General features: G+C 45.9%; 1 protein-coding gene across 2 annotated transcripts in view; it reads left to right on the top strand.

Moving 5' to 3' along the window:
• LOC306928189 (neuronal migration protein doublecortin-like) overlaps positions 1 to 13,737 on the top strand; it is a gene marked incomplete at both ends in the record, with an annotated part of 64,989 nt that extends 51,252 nt beyond the window's left edge. For both annotated transcript variants that reach the window (XM_079508119.1, XM_079508118.1), the window contains 3 exons: positions 2,297 to 2,395; positions 12,076 to 12,176; positions 13,681 to 13,737. In XM_079508119.1, the coding sequence (XP_079364245.1) occupies positions 2,297 to 2,395; positions 12,076 to 12,176; positions 13,681 to 13,737 (257 nt within the window). The remainder of the gene's footprint in view (positions 1 to 2,296; positions 2,396 to 12,075; positions 12,177 to 13,680) is intronic.

Here is a 13,737-nt window from a genome sequence, read left to right as displayed (position 1 = left end):
CCTTTATCCAAAGCACTTTGGGTAAAAGCTGCCAATGTGCATTCCATTCACCCACTCCCCCACACACACACACACACACACACACACACACACACACACACACACACACACACACACACACACACAACACACACACACACACACACACACACACACACACACACACACACACACACACACACACACACACACACACACACACACACACACACACACCAGCTTGCTCGTCAGGAAGCAGTTTCAGGGGGCTCAGGTGTCTTAATTGCTCAAGGACACTTGGACACTAGCCTGCACCAGCCATGTGTGACTTCTGCTCTACAGAAATGGCAGAATCTACAAACTCACATCGCTGATCGCAATTAGTTTTTGGCCACGCAAATTGTGACGCGTCGCTGTCATTGCGTCTCATTCCTAACAGATAGACAGACAGATTGATGAGTGTGCGTGCGCATGCACGTGTATACGCGTCTGCATATGTCTGTCTGTCTGTCTGTCTGTCTGTCTGTCTGTCTGTCTGTCTGTCTGTCTCTGTGTGCGTGCGCGTGTGTGCGTGTTTCCATGCAGTCAAAACGTCTGATCTCATTTACTCAGCGATGTGGATGGATACATGCAGATTGACTCCAGGCGGGGGGTGCGTGCGTGCGTGCGTGCGTGCGTGCGTGCGTGCGTGCGTGCGTAAGAGGTTGCAGAGTACACAGTACAGTATAGTCTGTCACTCCGGGGCGCAGCAGAGTGCCTCTGGTGGCACGTTGTCGTCATCACACCCACCAGCACTACAGCGACACTGTAGAGCAACACGCCTGAGTCTGAGAGCGCCCGAGTGTGAAGGTTATGCGAGAGAGAGAGACAGAGAGACAGAGAGAGAGAGAGAGACAGAGAGAGAGAGAGAGAGAACAGAGAGATAGAGAGACATAGAGAAAGAGAGAAAGAGAGAGAGAGAGAGAGGAAAGACACCATGATGCATCCCAGGAGGGAGGACAGAGAGTATAATTAGCATCAACGGTGGGAGAGGAGAGGAGAGGAGAGGAGAGGAGAGGAGGGGAGGGGAGGGGAGGGGAGGGGAGATAATACACAGTATAATACGCACGTACACGCACGCATGCACACGCTGAGGAGAGGAGAGGAGAGGAGAGGAGAGGAGGGGAGGGGAGGGGAGGGGAGGGGAGGGGAGAGGAGAGGAGAGGAGAGGAGAGGAGAGGAGAGGAGAGGAGAGGAGAGGAGAGGAGAGCGAGTCCAGAGAGGGTTTAATGATCGTTGTTTCTAGAGGAAAAAAGACAAAAAGATAGAGAGAGAGAGGAGGGGGCGTGTGTGAGAGAGAGAGAGAGAGAGAGAGAGAGAGAGAGAGAGAGAGAGAGAGAGAGAGAGAGAGAGCATGCATCAGACATGAAGAACGAGAGAAGGGAAGAGAAAATAGAGGGGAGGAGGAGGAGGAGGAGGAGGAGGAGATGTCTGGAATCTGTCTGCCCTGATTAATACAGTGAACCCAGAATGCACTGCATGCCTCTGTATAATGTACTGTAGCCTGCTGTGTTGTACTGTACACAATGTACATAGAAAAAGCTGCACGCGAGCGCTACACACAACACAACACAACACAACACAACACAACACAACACAACATAGCTGAGGTCCCTGGACATCATGTCAGACTGTCTGAGTACTGTCTGCTTTTTATGTCTCTCTCTCTCGCACTGTCTGTCTGTCTGTCTGTCTGTCTGTCGATCTCAATCAGAATCAAAGAAAGTGAGTGGAATTTGACAGCATGTGGGAGCAATCCCTCGTGGATGCCTATGCCGTAGTTAGTATAGAACACGATAATGGCATGTAAATATAATACCAGACTATATACTGAAGAAATGGAGTAAAAACCTTACTTTACTTCATAGGAAATGACCGCATGCACTCCTCCATTGGCAAGAACTATACACAAAGGATCAACTTATATACTTCGACGCTTGAAGCGGTGAAGTGCGTCGGTACACGGTGTACATTTTGATAAATGGCCGTGAATTAAGTCATTTCTTTTAAGCCAAGGAAGCAGTGGTGGAAAAAGTACTAACATGTTTTGTTTTGTTTTTATTGGGGGGGGGGGGGGGGGGGGGGGGTTGGTAGAGAGAGAGAGAGAGAGAGAGAGACAACAATGTCTTCAAAACTGTATACAGCCCCTGTCACGTGTATTGCTTTTGTGTCGTTATAATACTAATGCTGTGTGTGTGTGTGTGTGTGTGTGTGTGTGTGTGTGTGTGTGTGTGTGTGTGTGTGTGTGTGTGTGTGTGTGCGTTGCGTGTGTCCACAGAGTGCAGGGTGATGAAGACACCCACTAATGTTCCGGTTAAGAGGATCGGACTAAAGAGTCCTGGTCCAATCAGACGCAGCAAATCTCCTGCTGAATCAAGTGAGTACACCTGTTATTACTAGTATCTGATTGAGAATAGCAGATCTACAAGCTCATAGCGCGCCACTCGGTGGCGCGCTACGAGCTTGTAGGTCTGCTATTTTTGAAAAATCGTGAAAATGCGGCACAAATCTTTAAATATACATTCTTTCAGAATACTTTTATTTCGACGTCAGGCCTAAATGGGTTAAATCAGGAACAGGTAAGGTATAGGACCACCCGGAGCCATAGAGTGAGACAGAGTTATACGACAACTCCGTTCACTTCATGACTTCTATTGGCGAATAGGGGACGAACACGCCGATCTGCAATAGCATATCTGCTATTTTCAGCATGCAACCAAGTGACAAAAATGACTTGTCCACTAGTCCCTTCCTAACATTTTAATCTAGTTTTTATTTGTTGACGAAATTATCTCTATATTTAGTCTTAGTTTTAGTCATCATAGCTTAATTTTCATTTAGTTTCCATTTAGTTTTCGTCAGTGAAAAAAGGTAGTCGACGAACATTTCTCGTCATAGTATTAGTCGACGAAACAGGACATAACTAGTAGTTAGTTTCTGCGAGAGTGAGGTCTAGCCAACACCAACTCGGGATTCCTGGATCGCTGCCCTCCACAATTTCCTATCCAAACATCATGTTCTTGAGCTCTGCAGTGTCGTCAGCCAAGCTGTCGCGCCGCAGCACGTCTACATAGGTGGGGTACGCTTCTTTCCCCTCCTGGCTTTGCCCTGGGTTGGCTCCCGTATAGAGTCAATTTACTTGCCTCTAGTTCTGGGTGCCTGACGCAGTGCCCTGCCTGCCTCGTCCTTCTCTCTCTGACTTTGTCAGTGACCCGTGGTATATAGGTCCCCATAGAGGTCCACATTTCTGATGCGGTCTGTCCATGTGACACCTGGACACACACTGCAGGGCAGAGGCCAAGGTCGTGACAAATGTATCCTCCCTTATACACCGGTATCACACACAGAACAGCGCACAAAAGCCCGGCTGCAACGCATTGTTGTGAGCTTGTAGATCGGCTATCTTTAGAAGCCCGACATCATCGTGCAACAAAGTATAAAACGGGATTAAATGTCTCAGGTTTCGACACTAAACCACCATGTACTGTATGGCTCTTTTAGGTCCCAGTGAAGACAAACCAGTGTTGGTACAAAGGCTGACAAATCCTGAGTTTTGCTCCAAGCTAAAAGGCAAGGCATGAATTCTATGAATAGCACGGACGCAATTCAAAGTTCTTTACATAAGGCTTAAAAAGGGGCATTTATGCATAAAAAGGCACATTTTGAAAGGAAATAAACAATAGAAAGAAAACAAAAGAATTTAAGAATGTAAAAAGGCATTAGGTAAATCAAAGGTCATGGGTTTTACTCATTGTTGCTGCCGCAACCTATTTGTCATAGGTCACAAGGAATTCTACAAACAACTTTGTAAAACATGAAGGCACTGCCAGAGCCATAGAGTAAGACAGAGTTACGCAAACTCTACATAGACTTCTATTGAATGGGGACAGTTTATGGAATGCATTGGAGTCTATGGGACTCGCGAGAGTACATGAACCACGTGACCTGTGGCTGTTTTCTGCCCCCTCAATATCGCAACTCTTCTATTAGATGGCTCTGGGCACTGCCAACGTGTGGAATCAAACAACTTAAGGACTGTCTGGGGCTGCACTAGAGTTCTCAACGGGCCTTCAAATTAAAGCCTGACGCTGCATGGACCCATACTGGGCTTTAAGATCATTAAAGCTGGGCTGTTGCTTGAGGCCAGTGCATTCTGCCAACCTCCGGTCCAGGACTTTGTCACTGTTCGCTATGCTCTTCGGCAATAGAAGTCTTATGTAGAAGAGCCGCCATTGGACTGGCCCCCATGAAGTGAACGGAGTTGTCGTAACTCTGTCTTACTCTATTTCTCTGAAATGAGGGGGAGCCATCAGCCAGGCATGTTGATGTTGTTTACTGGGTGGGCACAATGAGCTCCCTAATCCCCCAGCATGCAACACTCACTCTCCAAAAGGTCCGCTGCCGTTACTGACACAGCAGATTGAGGACACATCATCACACACAATCCTGCCTTTGTTCATTTGACAGCAATCTGAAGAGATTAAGACCGACATAGAAATGTTCATTTAATCCCGGATGATTTCGCTGAGCGCCGGCGGCTAAATGTGGAAATTAAACAAAAGGTATCGGAGGTTCCTGCGGTTACGGGACTGTAAATAACCTGAAACGACTGCACCATAGTCTCAATATTTACGTAGGAGGAGGCCTTGGTGATACAGTAGGTAGGTAGAGATGAAGGGAGACATTGAAAGAAAGGAGAGAGGAGATCCGCACACACCGTTTTAAAAGCTCCCAAAATTATTCATTACGTTTTCTGAAAAAACCTATGTTTCCATGTCAGTCATTCTCAAACTATTTCATGTCAAGGACCCCCAAGATTATTATGTAATTGGCCGCCGACCCCCCATCTGAAAATATGTTGTTCCAGGGACCTCCCCCCAGAAGCAAAGATTTGAGATGAAAACGTTGGCTCTGAAAGAATATATATTCAAAGCTTTGCACTACATTTTCACGATATTTCAAAAATAGCAGACCTACAAGCTCGTAGCGCGGCACTCGGTGCCGCGCTACGAGCTTGTAGAGCTGCTATTTTTCAATAGCTAAACATGATACTGAAAACACCAAAAGGGGTTCCCGCCCAAAATGGGTTCATAACAGAGCGGACAAAGCAACAACGTTTCGGCCTAACCGGCCTTCGTCAGGTATACTGAAACTAACGTCAAAGTGCTGGTATATAATAGGGCTGGTATATATATATATATATTTCTCCTTTCTCAGTCATTTTTTTCGGATCCTGCATGAGCGTGCACCTCTTGAACAGACATTGAACGAACACAATATTGTTTAGTCAAGTCAAGTCAACTGTATTCGTAAAGCACGCTTAAAAGAAAACAACAGTGGAAGTGCTGCACTAGCACATGACAAAAAAAACATACGACGACACATAATAAAATAGTTATAAACCAAGAACAATGGAATGGGGGACATCATTTTAAGAGGCACAAGCAAAGAGTCCAAGCTTTTTTACTCCATGGAGACAGTGGGACATTAGTTTAACCTATTTTGGGGCGGGAACCCCTTTTGGTGTCAGCATTATGTTATGCTTTAGCTATTGAAAAATAGCAGACCTACAAGCTCATAGCGCGCCACCGAGTGGCGCGCTACGAGCTTGTAGGTCTGCTATTTTTGAAAAATCGAAGAACGACTGACATAGAAACATAGCTTTTTCAGAAAACTGTCAGGATGTAGAAGACATTTTTAGAATCTGATCTCAGGTCAAAATGGGTTAAAAAAAGGCCTGAGAGAACATGTCTTTAGTGTGGGTTTAAAACAAGACAAAGAGAGAACGTTTTGGCACCGCGACCGAAAAGGAACGGACGCCTTTTTTTTTAGCTTCAGTCGTGTGCATGCTCGCAACCTTTTAGCTTCAGCCGTGTGCATGCTCGCAACCTTTTAGCTTCAGCCGTGTGCATGCTCGCAACCTTTTAGCTTCAGCCGTGTGCATGCTCGCAACCTTTTAGCTTCAGCCGTGTGCATGCTCGCAACCTTTTAGCTTCAGCCGTGTGCATGCTCGCAACCTTTTAAAGCATCTGGTGGTGGTCAGGCCAGCTAACATTTTGTTTTAAGGATTACCTTTTGCATGGGCTGAAACGTGTCTGTGTATATTCATAATGACAGTTGGACAACGGGTCTGGTCACTAAGTGGTTTCCGTGTCCTCCCGTGACCCTCGGTCCAGCCATGACATCTGTCACTCCACTCCACGCATGATCAGCGTGACGGTCATTTGTTCCTCTCAGGACTTGCTGACCCATCCTCTCCTTCCAGGCCCTCCTTAATAATTCAGTAAATACTGCCAGGGGTGGGGGGGGGGGGGGGGGGGCACTACCGTGGGTCTTTTAGGTCAGGACACCAGATGGACAGCCTGGTTAGAGTGGGATCATGGTTAAGTGTTAGTAAAAAAAACACCCATTCACTGATAAGATTCACCTTTTTTTTTTTATCCCATTAATTAAGGGCCAACGTTAGCATTTATAACAATGACTACAGAAGAATCATTCACCTTTGTCTTTGTTATACAGTAGTTGACTGTGCCATTCACTTGCATTAGAATGGAAATGAAATGCCTCTAAATGAGGGCATACAGTAGTTGTTGTTTTGTTTTTTTTACAGCTTTGCTGCACAGACTTTTACTTTCAAACATCAACTAATGATGACTGCCATTACAGCATTTAACCCATTTTTACCTGAGATCAGATTCTAAAAATGTCTTCTACATCCTGACAGTTTTCTGAAAAAGCTATGTTTCTATGTCAGTCGTTCTTCGATTTTTCAAAAATAGCAGACCTACAAGCTCGTAGCGCGCCACTCGGTGGCGCGCTATGAGCTTGTAGATCTGCTATTTTTCAATAGCGAAAGCATAACATAATGCTAACACCAAAAGGGATTCCCGCCCGAAATGGGTTAAGTGAAGATCCACTTGTAAGGTGTAATTTCTGTGATTGGCCTCGGTTCTTCTGGACCGTGGTATGTGTGATAGCATTGACCATGCATTCATGAAATCAACCGGAGTGACAGTCGAAGTTCCAAACGGTTATTACGTTTTGTTTCGTTTTTTGCAGAGAAGAGGACGGAATGAAATCTTCACCAGCCAGTCTAGAGTAAACTAACCTTGCCTTAGCCTTATACCAGTCTTATTATTGTTCTCTGCTTATTATCCGGTCTCACTTCTTGGCCACTGGAAAAGTCCCTTCTTAATATCCAGACATTCTTATCTTCTTATTATCCTCTGTTGTTGAATGTTGACTAAAGGATTGTTGCTGCAACACCAAACTCCAGTGTCTCTCGGACAACTACTGTAGTAACCAGACCATATTATATAACTCTGCTGAACAGCTGGAAAGAGGGAACAACCTTATGTTGCTCCTAGGGATGGAGAGGGGGGGGGGGGGGGGGGGAGTCCCATATATAGGTTTACACAACAGTGTCTTAAGAAGAGGCTCTTTTTTGCCAGGTGCTTAAGAAGCGCCTGGACTACATTTTGCTAACGACTGTAAAGGCGACCGTAGTGGACACTTTTTGTAGATATGTTTTTACTTTATTGAGTCAATCACATGTACAAATCCTTGTTACAAATACATTTTCTTTTCACATTTGTTTCTCACATGTTTCATGTCACTGTTGTTAGCTGACTTTGACCCATTTCTTTTTCTTTTTTTTGTGCATACATACAGACAACTACATCCCTTCACCTATTTCAAAACACAAGAAAACACAAGGAAATTAAAAGAAAAAGAGAAAAAAAGAAGAGGGTAGGCCCATGTTAGACTAAAAACTTTTTTATTGATGATGAAAGTCGTCGGACAGGAAATGGGGAGAGAGATGGGGGGGGGAAGGGGGGGACACGCGGAAAAGGCCGTCGTGATCGGGAGTCGAACCCGCGGCAGCGCCGTCAGGCTGGCTCAGCAGCCTATAGGTGCCCAGACGGTTGAGCTATAACCGTCCGGGCCACTTACCCATAGAACCCATAGTCTGAACGGTATAAAAACCCATACCCTGAACGCCGCACCGCAAGAGCGAGTGGCAACAGAAGCTAATGCTACGAGCTAAACTGGAGCTACAGGAAAGCCACGACAAAACACTGTGAGTGAACCAACAAAAGAACGTCGGAAAACAAATGAAAACGGGGGCGCTGCCTACGAGAGCTTGTTGCACCTGGCACTCGTTATGACGTCATTCTTGTTGTTTTTTTTACAATGGTTACATCTGCACTGACCTGGGATGGTCTCACTCAATAATAATAATGTCCAAGAACAATGGGTTGGAGTGCCAGTCTGCTTTGTAAACTATGGGGGGGGGGATGGGGGATGGGGCCATTAGGTAACAAGACAACTCACCCCTTTTCTGTTTTCCTCCCGGAATTTTCCCCAGTGAGGGGTGGGAGAGGCTGGACAGCTAGACTTTGAATTTCTCTAACTATAAACTTTCACGACAGCAGACAGCCTAAGTACAAATATATTTATGAAAAGCTACTACAGTGAAGTCTGTTCACAGAAGTTGTTGTAGGCTATGTGGGGATTATATGACGAGGTACCATTTGAGTGGGAAAAAGCTTACATATACTAAATAATACTAAATTGTTTATAGGGTCAATATAAGTAAAATAATATAGCCTTTCCACAGGAGTATCTTTTTATATTTTTCCAAAAAGAATACAAACAGCCAATAGCATATTACAAAGTTATCCCCCTCACTGGGGGAAATTCCGGGAGGAAAAACGGGCAAGCACCGGGGTGAGTTGTCCAGTATTCGGCCATTATACCCTCCAACCATGCCTGGAACATTACTACACTTCACTGACCAGAGCTGAGGAGGGGGGGGGGGGGGGGGGGGTGACAAAGAGCACACACACAACAACTCTCCCCTAAAGAGAGAGAGAGAGAGAGAGAGAGAGCTATGTATTGTGCCACCCCTTAGGGATGCACACACAGATCTGACACACCAAAGGTCCGACATATATTCCTAATAAACCCCAGGAAATTACATCTGGCGACAGAAGATCACAGGATCTACTGAATGTGAAGGTAGCCTACTGGGGGAAGGCTTATACTGTGTGTTATTTATACATGTTAGTTTGACACATTCAATAGATCTTTGTGATCTTTTGTGGCCAGATGTAATTTCTTGGGGTCTAGTAGGACTATAGTAAGTGATAAAAAAAGAAATCGCCATAACATTTGGTAAAAAAATACATATTTAGCCCCATGCTCGAATGCCCCCGCCCCCCTGTCAAAAACTGCTAAAATCCCTAAAACGAAAGAAAGTAGCAAATGAAAGAAAATTAACACTCACCTTTTAGTTTCTCTAATAACAACCTAAAACATGAACCTTGGTTGAAAAAAACTAAAGTTGTCCTTAAAGGAAATCGCCCGTCGCTCCCCGACATGCGTTGGTCCGACATGCGTTGCACTGTGCTTGCATGCGGTTAGGGTTAGGTTAGGGGTTTGAGGTTAGGTCTAATGACTGTCGGACCAATAGCATGTCGGAACTACAAGCCTGTACCCACCCCCTTAACCCTTATCCCTAAACCAATTTTGCCATTTTTTAAGAGGTGGCGCAAGAGTAGGGCCCTATTTGCAAAACGTAATGAAAGCACCCTTGATGATGGATGCGTATTTATACTCAGAGTTAAAAAATTAACACTCTTAATTTGTAATAGCGTCTTTCCAGGAACAGCAACAACTACACCCGGCCAAAGAGTTCGGAACGGGGAGATCAAACTTGCAGTTTAGCTTTCAGTATAATAACAAGCAACAACTAATCGTAATCGTAATAATAATGTGGTCAGGACTGGAGCGACGTGCCAATGTGATGGATTAGTCACCGTCAGCAGGACGAAAAAGAGACGTTATCGGCCTCTAGCTCGCAGCAGCAGCAGCCCGAAGGAAGGGAAAATAGCTCAGATGGGGGAGTTCAAATGACACCACGGAAGAAAAAGAAAGACGTCGGGGAGAGAGGTGGAGATGATACGATGACAGCCTTTTCTTTATGTCGCCGCTACAAACATGCAGCGCAGTGTTGTTTTTGGCAGCAAATTTTGATTTTAGTTTTAGTCACAGTCTTTTGAATAGTTTATTTAGTTTTAGTCACATTTTAGTCACCTGGAATGAGTGTTAGTCTAGTTTTAGTCGACTAAAGTGTATTTTGGCGGGCCTTGATGCCGTCGCAACGACAGATTTTACACTTGCTGAAAATAGTTGTGAGCTTGTAGATCCGCTATTTTCAGCATGCAACAAAGTGTAAAAAAAAAAACTGTACTTAACCCATTTTGGGCGGGAACCCCTTTTGGTGTTAGCATTATGTTATGCTTTAGCTATTGAAAAATAGCAGATCTACAAGCTCATAGCGCGCCACCGAGTGGCGCGCTATGAGCTTGTAGATCTGCTATTTTTGATAAATCGAAGAACGACTGACATAGAAACATAGCTTTTTCAGAAAACTATCAGGATGTAGAAGACATTTTTAGAATCTGATCTCAGGTCAAAGAATGGGTTAAGTACAGTACTTAGTTACGTTCCACCACCGTTCTAACACTCTCTCCAAACATTCTGTGAGACGGGGCCTATAGTCTGTTGGCTGGAGATGACATGGACCTTTTTATTTAATGGCATTAAGAGTCTGCTTGACAGGAAAGGCTGTTGTTTTAAATATAGATCCTTTCTTTTTCCTCGCTTTGTGTTCACCTCACTCCCTGAGCTTGGCACAAACATGACGGCGAGCAGCGGGGCCATCTGGAATTCTACCGTGCTCTTTATTCGGGTCGTTTTGTAAACAAGAAAAGTCTTTTCAGGGCCTTTAACCCATTTCGGGCGGGAACCCCCTTTTGGTGTTTTAAGCATTCTGTTCTACTTTAGCTATTGAAAAATAGCAGATCTACAAGCTCATAGCGCGCCACAGAGTGGCGCGCTACGAGCTTGTAGGTCTGCTATTTTTGAAAAGTCATGAAAGTGTGGTGCAAATCTTTGAATGTATATTCTTTCAGAGCGAACGTTTTTAACTCAAATCTTTGCTTCTGGGAGGGGGGTCCCTGGAACAACATATTTTCAGATGGGGGTCGGTGGCCAATTACATATATTGTTGTGGGTCCTTGACATGAAAATGTTTGAGAACGACTGACATAGAAACATGAGGTTTTTCAGAAAACTGTCAGGATTTAGAAGGTATTTGTAGAATCGGTCTCGGTCAAAATGGGTTAAACGCGAGCAGACCCCACCGCCATCGTCGCGCGCGGCCCGCTCTTAGATGTTAGCGGACACAGTGTCGCCACACACACGGATACCCATGGCAACCTGGCACCGTGTCCAGACAGGAATTAAAGTAGAGGGGGGGGGGGGGGGGGGGGGGGGGGGGGGACTAACAGAGGTCTAGTCAGGCGCCGTTGTCTAACCAGGTTTTGTGAGAGAGAAACAGGCAACCATTTATTGTCGAATGTTGTTTTAGAGTTGTTCATTTTCATGTCAAGGACCCCCGATATTTGAAAGCTACTTTACAGAAAAACAAGCCCCGATTAAGCTTATAATAAGCAGACTTGGCGACGTCGCTGCCCACTTTTCAGCGACTTGTCAGTGCACACGATACAGAGATATTCACGTTTAAGTATATTGAGTGGTTGGTATTAAAGATGGGTCTTAAATTGCAGATGCAAATGCATCTCAAAATCTGCACACACTACATTAACGGTGCAGTTTAATGTCATGCCCAGGACGCAGGCACGCACACACACACACACGCACGCACGCACGCACGCACGCACGCACACACACACAGGCCTTATCTGCATTACAAGGAGTACGAGTGCTCTGAAAGTGCAAAAAGTTACAGAGAGTGCTTCCTTTCTTACACATTTCAGAGTTAATACGAGCACAGTCTACTCTTCTTAAACGTCTGTGTTTTTTTAACCTCTTACTTAACTCTCTTGTTTGTCTCTCTTCCCCCTCCCCTCCTCTCCCCCCCCCCTCCCTTCTTCTTCTTCCCCTCCCTCCAACGTGCGGCGCTCTGTTGCGTCGTCGTCGTCGTCCCGCCTACCACGACCCCGCCCCCCCTTTAACAACGTCCATCAGCCAATGGCACGGGCTCCAGCAGCCAGCTGTCCACCCCGATTTCCAAGCATTCCCCCCCGTCCTCCACCCCGTCCAGCCCGGGCCTCAACCGCAAGCAGAAGGTAGTACCTATACTGGTGACCCCCCTCAACCCCACCCCCATATCCCAATCCCACACCCTCCTATACTCCCCACGCACACCCCTTCCTCATCCTCCTCCTCCTCCTCCTCCTCACCTCACCTCACCACTCCATTCCATCCATCTCTGTCATCCTCGTCGTCTCCTGTTCAACCCCGTGGTATTCACCTGCTGTACCTGCGTGGGCCACCGGGGGACTAGCCTCGGAAACCCAGGTGTTTTTATTTCCAGGGAGAAGGGAGAAAAAAAAAAGTCTGGGGCCGAGTCCACTTCAATTCGGCATACAGTAGCGCAAACGTCGTTCACTCTCTGCTGATTTCTGATCGTCTGCGCCTTTGTTAAACTGATGCACACACGTACACTCACACAGACACAATTAATTAGTCTCATGTCGCGCAGCTGCGCCTGTTTTCTCCCGGCGGATCCTGCCGGGAGCTGCCTATGCCATAGAAAGCATAGGTGAGTTCCAGTCTACCGGGGGACTTCAAGGGCCACCTTGATCCGGCCCTATACATGTCCTGCCAAAAGAAAACAAAAAAGGTGGCTCAAGAGGTATAGAATGGGAAGGTTCCAGGTTCGAAAGCACTTTACTTTAACACCTAGAACGTACCGGGCGTATTTGTAACCATTAAATCAGGACGTCCAGCGATTTGTTTCTTCAGGGCCTATTTCAAGGTTGCTCCGCACCATTTGGGAAGTAGCTTGAAGTAGCTAGATGTAGCCAAAACACCCCCGAAGGGGATCGACAACAACGGGAAGTATGATTACTTCTCAACGCGACAAGCGACGGGACCGCGATGATGGGCCGTCAAAAACATAATATTTGGTCAGAATTGGACGGATTGATTTAGATCAAGAGTTATTCACGTTCACCTCTCATCCACTAAAATGGATGGGGGACCACTTTGGACGACGTTCCAACCGGAAATGACATCGAATGTTGCTCAATCGAGGCTCCCAGCCTGTGGGGCGGTGCACTCGGTTATGATATCATTAACCCATTTTGGGCGGGAACCCCTTTTGGTGTTAGCATTATGTTATGCTTTAGCTATTGAAAAATAGCAGATCTACAAGCTCATAGCGCACCACCGAGTGGCGCGCTACGAGCTTGTAGGTCTGCTATTTTTGAAAAATCGAAGAACGACTGACATAGACATCGCCCCCAAGGAAATGACGTTGATGCTTTACAAATCCGTTTACATTCTCCGCGAATGAAACAAGTGTTGTGATTGGTCGGGAAAAATATCGTATCCGGGGGAAAATACATCTGACGGATGTTCCTGGACGATACATCATGCCGATAGCTTCTCTGCCTTACGTTGTGACCATGGGCTTTTCTTTTTCGCAGATAAGTAAGCGGGGGACCGAGGCTACTGTCCCAACAAGCAGGATTATTTGATAGGACGGAGACCTCCGTTTTTATGAGTGTTTTAATTGTGCGTTTGGGTTCTATAAAGTTTCTAAGTGTGTTTTCTCTCTTCATGCAGGATCTGTACCTGCCCTTATCTCTGGATGATGACGACTCTCTGGGAGAATCCATGTAG

Source organism: Electrona antarctica, assembly GCF_951216825.1.
Source record: "Electrona antarctica genome assembly, chromosome: 8".
Lineage (NCBI taxonomy): Eukaryota > Metazoa > Chordata > Actinopteri > Myctophiformes > Myctophidae > Electrona > Electrona antarctica.
Note: the sequence above shows the minus strand (reverse complement) of the source record. Positions and strands in the feature narration are given on the sequence as shown.